Source organism: Geospiza fortis, unplaced genomic scaffold (assembly GCF_000277835.1).
Source record: "Geospiza fortis unplaced genomic scaffold, GeoFor_1.0 scaffold102, whole genome shotgun sequence".
In the NCBI taxonomy this organism is placed as follows: domain Eukaryota; kingdom Metazoa; phylum Chordata; class Aves; order Passeriformes; family Thraupidae; genus Geospiza; species Geospiza fortis.
In genome coordinates this window covers 3603062-3614028 of record NW_005054373.1, presented here as the reverse complement: position 1 = coordinate 3614028, position 10967 = coordinate 3603062, and the positions used below count along the sequence as shown (strand labels likewise).

The following is a 10967-nucleotide window of genomic DNA, read 5'->3' as shown; positions in this document are numbered from 1 at the left end:
GTTTGGTTTGTCTTTTTTTTAACCTCTCTAAAGAGTTAACATTTTAAGTTTTTAGCATATTACACTGTGGCACTCAGAAAATTAAGGTGGATTGTGAAATGGCTGATGTTAAGCCAAATTAAAATTATATTGAAAATAAAAAACAATATAATGAGACTGCTGTTTCAGGAAACCACTGCAACACCTACTGATTACTCAAGGAGTTAACCAATGTAACCAAATAAATGCTAAAACAGCACTACACAGTGTTTCACTGGACTGAAAAAGTGAGAATTATTTGGCATAGTTGTGCTATTCAGACTTTGAATAGTTATTTGAGATGCGTGTGGAAGCCAGACAAACAGTTAATGAGAGAGTGCAAGACAACATAGCTAATGAAGTAATTTTTTTTTTTTTTTTTTTTTACATTAGGTACATTACCAGCTTAGTTTGAAATTCAAGTTTTGCTGATGACCAGGTTCATGAACAGGAGACCTATCACCTCTTGTAGCTGAAAACTCCCATTCTAGCTTGGACTGCGTACACACGTCAGCAGCACCATAGTGTTGCAATGGTCTTGTTTAACAAAACTGCTCTAGAATTCAATGTGAGAGGTAGAATGAATTAAATAGCTGCAATATAAAATGGTCAGATTTACTCTAAGTGGCACTTATTTTAAGAATGAGTTTGTCTTATTGGAGCAATTAGTCTAAGGTGCAGTGCAAACTTCTGAGTTCACATACAGTGTTTTTGCCTTTGCAGAGCCTTATGGACACATTGTCTAACGCTGAGAATCTTTCCGTGTGTGCTTGTGCACTCAGTAGATGTAGGAACTAAGACACAAAGACCACAGTTTACTCAAGGCTGCCCTCTTTCTTCTGTTATGAACTCCTGAAAGGCACTGCTTATCCACAGATGCTCTTGCTTGTGCATGCATGTAGGTCTAGGTCTCCTTCACCAGGTTAAAACCTGGAGGACCCAGAGATGACACCATCTTCTGTTTCTCTCTTTTCCCATGATAAAAATCCCTGTTTTCTGTGCTTTGTCTTACCTACAACACAGTTATGCTCCTTTCAACATGCTGGAGACAGTTTGGTTTTCCATATTCCTACCAGGTTCCTCTACTATCACAGAAGGTCAGGAAGGTTCTTTTTGTGGCTCAAAGAAGTTTCTTTCTATTATTTCCTGGAGCAGCAATATTTGTTTATCTGGAAACATTAGCAAAGTGGCAATGCACATACAAGAACTTTTAGTTAAAGAGAATTCTACAGCCAGAAATTCTGGGTCTACAAACTGTTATCTGGAATTGGGTATTACCTATTTGCTTCCTTTTACAGTTAGCCAGCATTCATCAAAATAAATTAATTTCTATGCTTTCATAACTAGAGTTACCAATGAAAAACTGATTGTATGCACTAGTTTGAAGAGCATCAGACAGGAATACCACAGAGTCAGCTTTTAAATGTCCTTTTGACTGGAGGTTTCTCCATCTTATATTTCATTGGTATAAAAACAGAGTTTACTCTTTTAAACTTGTACAATGTAAACTTAATGTTTGTTTCTGAACAGACTTCTGTGGTCTTTATTGCATATGCCAAAGGACTTAGTCATAGTTTTACATGTCACCATCAGCATCTTGAGATATTGGGGGATTTTTGTTGAGTTTTCTTTTCCTCCTCCAAAAAGTATTTTAAGTTATTTTTGCTCAAATCAAGACAACTTTACATTTTCATGTAACAAGACTGGCAGCAGACTTTGCTGTTTCCAGAAAAAAAGAAAATCTTATAAATTGTTGTGTTGAGGAAACATACCTAAAGGACTGCAATAAAGACATACTGGAATCAACAATTCTGCATTTTCTCTGATTAAGCTTAGGAAGCAGAGGTGTAAGTAATTTTCAAAACAGTACATTAGGGAAATGCATAATATGTTACTTTTACCCGATTTTTTTGCTGACTGGAAACACTGTGGAGGCTTTTATTCAGGTAAACACATGGTACACAGAATTGCATCCACTGAAAACAAGTATTCATAATAAAACTTAAGCCACACAAGCTGGCATTGGTTAATGTCAAGATAAGTAGCGATGTACCAAAAATAATCTATTTTTGCTCAAAATCCAGCTGCTTAGCACTTACAGGAGGAAGCTCTTCACTATAACTTCAGTAAGAATGGGCTTTTAGCTGCTTTTAGCTGAATATGTTAAGGTCTATTTTAAAGGGACTATAAAGAAAAACAGTGGCTCTGTGCTCCTGTTGTTCAGTGCAACTCCCACTTCTCTATGTCAGCTTGCCTGCCCTAGATTTGCATAAACACAATGTAAAGGAGGATACCTTGCTTTCAGTGAACTTACTACCATGAGGCCAGTGCTGCCTGCTCAGCATGGATTTTGTCCTTCAACACGATCCCTAGTAATAAGACTATTATTTCCATAATACAATATCCCGCCCTTTTCAGGGATTAGGGGTTTAGCTCTAGGAATACAGATACCCGTGTTGCTAAGGTAGTGAATGTTCTGTGTTAAAGGGACTCTGCAGTTTACACATGAAAAAGGATATTCAGAAATAGGGATCTGTAGGCATTTCACTCCTCCCCAAATCTGTTAGCAAGTTTTTCTCCTTGTCTTCTGGAACACTTAAAACCAGGTGAAAACAGTTCTGTTGTTCAGGTTTGAACTATATATTCCCATTGGAGGTGGGAGAATGGCATCTCCAATGGAGGCAGTGGAGAATGGCATAGTCCATTAAATTTATTTTTTTGTGCTCCAAGACTAGAAATACTCTCACCAAATATTTCAATAGGAGAACTTCCTGATCTTCTCTTGGTTTCTTCAATCCACTCCCATTAACCTGTCTTGTCAGTTTTGGTATTTATGCCAATGAAATCCATGTCTTTACCTTGTCTTTAGGATCTCAACCTTAGCATGAATGCTTCTGCCACCCATGTGGACTGTGGGAATTCCCAGGAAAACAACTGTTCTTGGGTTTGAAAGCTAGAAGACAAAATTATTTCAGCTAAAAAGTAAATGGATTCACATAATCACAGAAATGGTTTCCCACATGAAAACCCAGGAGTTTTTATTTTCAGCAATAGCTGGTTTATTCCATTTTCCCATTATACAGTAAGTGAACACAAATATTTCCCCACCTTTGCCACCAAGGCTAGATACTCAGGCACACAAATGGAGCAAAAGGAAAACTGGACTTGAAAATGCAACCATAAAAAAAACAAAAAAGAAAACACAAAAAAAACCAAACACAAAAACAACCAAAACCCACAAAACAAAAAAACCCAACACAAAATCAAACCAAAGCCCAACATCTTTCCAGAAACCAAATGTCTGGTCATCCTTGCATCTTTTCTGGCACTAGATATCCTGCATGGCAGCATGTCAAGCAATATTTTCTTTATTCAGCTTCCTTTTATATTTCCTCCTCCTTGGCAGTGCAATTGCTCCATGTGGTTTCTCTAGTCTTCAGCTGTGGTTTGTGGAGAGTTTGAGCTTCTGCCATCTGGTCCTACTCCTTTGGCATTCTGTGTGCTCCAACCTAAACATAATTAATTTGGAAAACAAACTTGCATTCCTTTAGCCTCCATTGTGGCTGTAGCTCCAGGGGTCTTGGAAAGTGACCCTGTGCTGCTGAGAGCTCTCCTGAATGTAGTCAGGGTTCTTGTACCACTTGTTCTTGCATCCATGCACGCTCCTACACTTCTACGCCTGCACCTCTGTCCTCCTTGGCTCTAGTGAATAGTTTAGCACTTTACAGCCTTCAGAAAGTAGATGCAGAGACCAGCTTTTCTGCCTTCAAAATTTGATACTCAGAGGAGTTCTGGGCAAACAAAAGATTGAGAGACATATTTTTCTGCTCTTCTTCAGACTGAACAAGCCGGTAGCCCAGCAAATCCATTGCATCTTTGCACACATTTTGCACTTTTTCTATTTTCTGGAAGGGAAGTGTCTTTCTCCAGGCCTGGGATACTCTCAGTGCGTCTCTCGACCCAATATCAAAGGCCTGTGCTCCATGACCTTTTCCATGGGTGATGTTGTGGACCCACTTCTGAAGCTCTGGTGTGAAGTGGAGTTCTGCAAACCTGTACATCTGAGCAGCCCTTGCTAGGGGGTCTCTGACAATGTCTTCATAGCGAACCAGCAGATACCGGTCTTTCAGGAAGCTTGGAGCAGTCTGACTTCCTGCCTTGTATATCTCAACGTGGCTTTTGCAGATTACCTGCATTGTGTTGTAGGGCCCCATTTCTCCCTTTGTCTTCTGAGACCCCACAACAATGTTACTGTCACGTTTCAGGTCTGCCATTGTATTCTCTCGGGACCTGAACACAGCCCGAGGATCACGTACCAAGTGAATGATTTTGAGGTTCAGGGATGGATCAGTGAGAAGGGGATAGAGAACTTTCAGGTCAAAGAACCTAACTTCCTTGATGGCAACATGGCTATAGGTTTTACAAGCTTCCTCCACCTTGCTGAATGGGTACTTGCCACAGATGGTTTTGCAATTGCCTGCAGTGATTATGTCACTGCGACTGAATGAGTCACAGGCAGGTGGGGAGCACAAGGCTCGGCTTGTCTCCCACTGAAATAAATCAGACTTTTTCTTCTGGCTAGACATGTAAGCATCAAACACAGACATATCACACAGAAAGACCGACCTGACTAAGTCCCGCACTGCCATGTGTAAGACTTTGGCACTGTTCTGGTACATCTTAACCCACACGTGCCATGCAGGCTCCATCAGGTAGAAGACACTGGGGTGCTGGCTGAAGATTTGTCCAGTGAAGGAGGATCCTGACCGCCAGGAGGAGAGAATGAGGATGTGGACAGGAGAAGGTTTTTCTTCCATATGGGCATTGTTGCTGCAGGGTAGGAAGTGGATAAGAAGGAAGGACAGAACTACCAGAATCAGGAGCACCGGCATTCTTCTAGACTTCACCATGATTGCAAGGGACCTGCAGAGACAGAGGAAGTTCAGCATCACAAGATGATGAAAAAGGCAAGATGTGGTGCATCAGGCTCCTGTGCATCCCTCTGCAGGCACAAGATTTTGGAAAGCTGCCACACTACTAGTGACACTGTGACAACCACCACACAAGGTGTCTTTGCAGAGGACATAAGTACTGCAGTGCTGAAGGTTGTCTGCAGCAAAACCACTGTCTGTCAGGAAGCCATTCTAATTTAGTCTTAGAAGATAGTGAAAAGCTTGTCTGTACTTTTATCAAAGTTTAACAGCCAGTTGAGTGCACTGAAGTCGGTACAGACAAATGTGTACTTCATGTGCATAATCCCTGCAAATGATCCTGGCAATTTTTATGAAGGAAAAATGCAAACCTTCCCTTTTTGCTGAGGTGTTCGGAATTCAACAGTTCCACATTTTACTTTTAAACACCTTACTCTGACTAATATTTACAATTATTTTTATGCCAAAATGCTGTAAACATACAATGTAGGTTTCCTTTTGTTTTGATTATACTCCTTTTGAAATTTCAGGAAACATTTATTGTCACCACACATTTATTGTTACCAAAGGAAGAAGCTTGGCACTGTAATAAATCCAAGAACAGTATCTCCTCCAGACAGGCAATTTTGCTAGAAAGACCCATTTTTGTGTAGGCAGGTTTAACTGCTTACCAGCCCCACTAACCCCCTTCTTAGCCTAACTCCTTTTTAAAGACTGTCACTTGCTGTCCCTCCCTCCAAGCCCACTCATCCTATTGGTCTTTTATGAGAAGACATACAAAAGAATGTGCTAGTTGAACTCAAAGGTCTGCCCAAAGCTGGGTCCTTGTTTCATACACTAAACTTCTCTTCTGCCTGTGGAGGATGAACTGAATTACTGGAAAGTGTCAAAAACGTCCATGCCATTGGGGACATGGCATGAAAATACCACAGAAAGAATTCACAGCCTGAATATCAACTGGCACAGTAATCTGGAGGAAATACACCACTGAAGATGGGATTTGAGGCAGAATGAATGAATTAATTTTTTTTTAAATACATTAAAGGACACTTTGCCTATTACTCCTGTCTTGTGTGCTCTCCTTCTGTTGCCCAGCAGTGCCTGACTGTGCCTCAAATACAGGTTGGGTATCTGCAGCATGGGCTGCCCCTGGGGACAGGCTCCTTGTGCAGCACTGAAGCCCAGGCAGCATGGAGTGCTCTCCAGCACCATCTGCCAGATTTGTCACTTTAGCTGTACCACAGTGGAGACAGACCTCTCTTGCTAGTGCAGCTGCTTTGTATTTTCTAAGGTGAACTAAAACTGAAAAAATTTTTCTGTTTCCTAGTCGTGGTCAGTCCTTCTGGGGGATGCACAGCAAGACAGGACAGAGAGAGCAGGGCTTTTAGGGCAAGATGTTAATCCCATACAGAGCAGCATCCGAGCCCAGGCCCTTACAGCTTCGTACACTCCTTTTGTGCGGTCCACATTGCATGAGACCCAAGCAGCTATTCCCATGCCGAGCAGCAGCCCCCCTACTCAAGCAGCAGAGGTATAAAATAACTCAGCTGCAAAGCAGACATTGCCTCCCGACTACATGCTTGCCATGCCATCTGGGTCCACAGTAATTTTGAATGTACCCAAAGTTTCCCTAACCTCCTCCTTATGCCCTGCCTCAATTGTCCTCTGCAGCAAAGCTTTCAGACTAATTTGCACAGGGATGCCTCCTCCCATGATTTCAGTTCCTCTAGTACTGATGTTTTAGATTTTCACATACAGTCACTGCTGCTAACCAATGATGAGCAGTACTAATCTGTGCCTCCAACATACATACATAAATTGGCTTTTTTATCTTAGTAACCTGCTGTGCATTTGTGATGAGCTTAGGGTTTATAAGGCAGCAATTATAATTTCTCAGAGTAAGGAAAATACCCATCCCGATGGGTAAGTTTGGTTGTTGCCAACAGGTGCTACCACAATATGAATTTTACTTTAGTAATGTCTGGCAAGGATGGAGCTGTGCATTTAGAGAGGGACCACATCATTCCTGTCTCCTGGACAAGAAGCCCTCTGATTTTTTTTTGGTTACACAAATGGCCTGTAGTGTTCAGGTCTGATAAGGAGCTGAATAAGGTTGCTATTTGGATCAACCTTAGGAAGAGCTGCAAACAAAGACTGTTGTAAAAATAACCGATATATCAGTTTCTTCCTTCCAAATGAATACAAGCAGTGTTTACCAAAAGTCCTGGCTTCCAAATGAACTTTGATGATATCACTTCCATCTGGCACCATTAATATTGTTATTCTAACTCCTGACAGAGTTCCTGGAATATAGCCAGAAGCTGTTAATTGAGAAAAATTCTGTTGAGCAGACATGAACAATGGCATGAAGGTAGATGCCCAGGCAGATTTAAAACCACAGAAATACTTGTTTCTTTGGAAACCTACATGTGAATTGCTCAAGTATGAGAATTAAATCAGGTTTTTTTCAGGGAACAAGAGGATACTTTCATCCCAGGGTGGGATAGCTGGATGTTTTAGATATTTGACAAAGTGAGTGCTTTTGATAGAAAGCAGCAGATGACCTCATGTGAGACCACACTTTCAACAGCTTCTTCACTCATATAAGAAGTAGTGATAATTGTTGCCATCACAAGTCTGTTCCACAGAGAGTAGGACTGAAATTAATTCTGTGCCTGATGAAGAGGAATAAAAGAACAGCATCATACTATACTATCTATCATACATTCCCTAATATGAGAGACATACTAATTATATAACCTTATTTTTCACCACTGTATTTCTCAATCATGGGAGCTAGGATGTTTCTAAACTAAGGTCTTAAGCTTAACTACATTTTCTCTACAGCAAACATCCACAGTCACCAGTGATAGAATTAATTTCATATTGCAAAAGTGAAAATATGAAGCTCTCACAGAGCTGGCAAGTAAAGATCAGCCCAGAATAATTGAGACAATCTCAGCTGCAGAACAAGAAAAGCACACTGTTAGCAGTGTGTGTGCTAACAGAGAAGAGCCAAGATTTGGCTGAGAGCAGAAAGAAGTGGAAGAATCTCAGGGCACAATGGATGCAATATAGAAACTATCGAAAAGTACAACAATCCAGTGTCAACATGTTAGTGTCTTCCACAGCGAAGGTATTAAAATACTGCCTGAGCAGCTTGTTTCAAAACAAAACAAAACAAAAAAAAAACCAAAAACAAAAAACCAACAACTAAAAAAAACAACCAACAAAAAAAAAAAAAGCAGAGATTTAGGCTTTTCTAGAAACACATAGGGACCTTGGAAAAGCTTGATCCTGGCAAAGAGCAAGTGTTAAAGAAAGCAGCAAGCAGCCCAAGGGAAATGTAGCCATGAGAAGCACTTAGGATTAGGCACCATATTCCCAGATTACAGGGAATTTATTGAACAAGTGCATGTCTCTGGCAGGTGTGAGACAGTTATGGCCCAAAACCACCTTGTGCTGTGCAAACCAATGTTGAGTGCTCTGCCAGTCTGAGGGAGTTCTCCAGACATGTACAGGTTCCCCACTGCTGTAGCAGCCCCAGTATAGCTAAGAGGATTGGCACCAGAGAAGCTCCTGTCACTGGTCTTTGATGGCACTGATGGCTGCTCACAGGTTTTTTCAAATGCTGCTTCAATTTGGCCTGGTCCGTTTCTGCAGAATTAGAAGTTGTCTGCTCATTCAGGGGTGAGCAGCTGGCATGACTGTCACTAGTGGGAGAAGCTGAGCAAGGACACTAAGAAGACTGTCTGGAGAAGCAGAAACTACCCTCTAAGCCAGACCCACAGCTTCTGTCTGCAGAAAATTGTCACAATCTGCTGGCATCAAGAGCATCTACACTGGATACCAAGAAATGGTTGAAAATCTCACCTTAAATCCTTGTGAAGCACCACCAGACCTGATTCAAGCAAAGTTGCCCTCACACACGTTCGCTGCTGTGGTACACACGCCTCCAGGCAGTCACACAAACAACAGTGCATTCATGCACAGGCACCCTGTCTTCATGCTGGGATCTCACATACACGTGTACTTAGCTCCTACCTACACCTGTGCCTGCCTCTTCCTGTCCTCTTCGTGTACATCCCAGCTCTAAGACTGACTGCTCTATACTGCCCGCCTACTTTGACCAGCCTTAAACTGGAGAACTCCACCCTGCACTAAGCAAAAGGTACGGAAATGGCAGTTTCTTGCAGGGGTGTGAATGACCAGGTGCTGGTAGTAAAGGAACAGGGCCAGAAAGTTCATGAAGGAGACAGAGAGATACTTTAAACTCCTATTACAAGCCCCAAAAAAGACTGCTGCCTGTAAGAGCAGGAACAGGGATGTCTGTAGCATGTCAGAGTAAAGGACAAACAAGTTGCAAAGAGGACCAGCTTGCCCACCATGAGTGCAGAGATAGGGCATACTTTCCTACTATTGCTCTGGCTGCTTGTCATGTCAGCAGATGCAGATTCACATAAAATTTTTTTACTCTTCTCTGTCTGTACCTTACTTGAATTAAACATTTGGGGGCTGGGAAAGAAAACTGTGTGAAAGGAGAAGCTGTGAAAGGAGCAGCTGGACTTGGCCTGTTAATGATTCACAAGGGCGCTGGAGTTGCAACGGGACTGTGCCAGGTAAGGTAGTGAAACAGGGCAGCACTGGGCTCAAGAGAAATACTTACACACAGGGACAGTTGCTTTGGGTCATTCCTATTCCAGATCTCATAGATTCTGTCACACAGTCTGGAGACATCTAGACCTCTTAATGGTGTCCTCTTTGTGCTCCCAATGACCTCACTGCTGCTTCAGGGCAAAAGAAAAAATCTGGGCGAGGCTGGTGCTTCCAGCAGGAGGAACAATCTGAATGGGGCAGGTCATGTTCTCTTTCACTTGTTGCATTGCAAACACAGATGGTCAAGCCCTGCTAATCCTGGGCTGGGAAACAAGGTGAGAAGATGGCAGTGATCCAGGTAGGGCCCTGTGGAGGACCATGCAATGTTCGGTGCAATCTGGACTTCTGCTATGTGTTCCCATGCTCTGCACTGACACACGGGATTTACCTGCATGTCATTAGGTGTTAGAAAACCTTTGTAAAGACCACATCACTTGAGTGGCTCTTCTTGAAGGATTATTTCTCCCTGTCTAACAGTTGCATGAACAAAGATGAATCGAAACTTCTGCTCCAGCTGTATGTAGTTTGCTTAAGAAATGCTGATCCCTTGGCATCAATATGTAGGCTTTATGACAGCACTGAATACTACTGTGCAGTCATCTTGTCAAAGGGTTGAACAGATTTTTCTACCTGTATATATGCCATGTCCCAGTTATTTGTCTGGGCTTTCCACAGGGCATCCTCTGTAGTATGAGCAGTTGCACAGAGGAGAAGAATATGCTCTTCCTTGGATTTGAGATTTGGGAGGACAAACTAGTCTGGCACACTGTGTTTCCTGAGATCTGCACATTGTGACACTTGAAGGAGGAAACCTCTGGCTCCTGAAAACAACATGCTCCCCATATGTCTGACTCAAAAGCATTATGATGCAAAGCAGAAGTGTACGGAGTTGGAGTAATCCCAAGCACAAATACAGGCCATCTGGAAAATGGACTGATATCAGCTCTAAGAAGAAGGACTTTGGAGGTGTTGGTGGACAAGAAGCTTCACATGAGCCAGCCATGTGTGCTAACAGCCCAGAAACCAGTCATGTTCTGGGCTGTGTGTCACCAACAGCATGGGCTGCAGGATGAAGGAGGAGATTCTTCTCCTCTATTCTGTTCTGGCAAGATCCCACCTGGAATACTGCATCCAGCTCTGGGCTCCTCAGCACAGGAAAAACAAAGGCCTGTTGCAGTATGTCCAGGGAATGACACATTTCTATTTTCTACCCTCACTCTGTGGACTCAGAGACTAGTGATCTCTGTGAACTGCCCACGCAATCACACTTTGTATTTCTTACACCCTGAAGAAGTAAGAAACATGTACTGTGCTCCCAAGCATGCATAAACAGATCACACCTGACCCAGTGCAGAAGCAACA

General features: G+C 42.3%; 1 protein-coding gene across 1 annotated transcript; it reads right to left on the bottom strand.

Annotated features, from left to right (window-relative positions):
• Positions 1–3078: 3078 nt before the first annotated feature.
• On the bottom strand, positions 3079–5068 carry CHST4 (carbohydrate sulfotransferase 4). The gene has a single exon (XM_031060158.1). The coding sequence runs from the start codon at positions 4965–4967 to the stop codon at positions 3750–3752; it is 1218 nt and encodes a 405-aa protein (XP_030916018.1). The 5' UTR covers positions 4968–5068; the 3' UTR covers positions 3079–3749.
• Between the last annotated feature and the right edge of the window lie 5899 nt (positions 5069–10967).

Coding starts and splice junctions, on each gene's coding strand:
- CHST4 (XM_031060158.1), bottom strand. CDS start 4,967: ATGCTGAACTTCCTCTGTCTCTGCAGGTCCCTTGCAATCATGGTGAAG.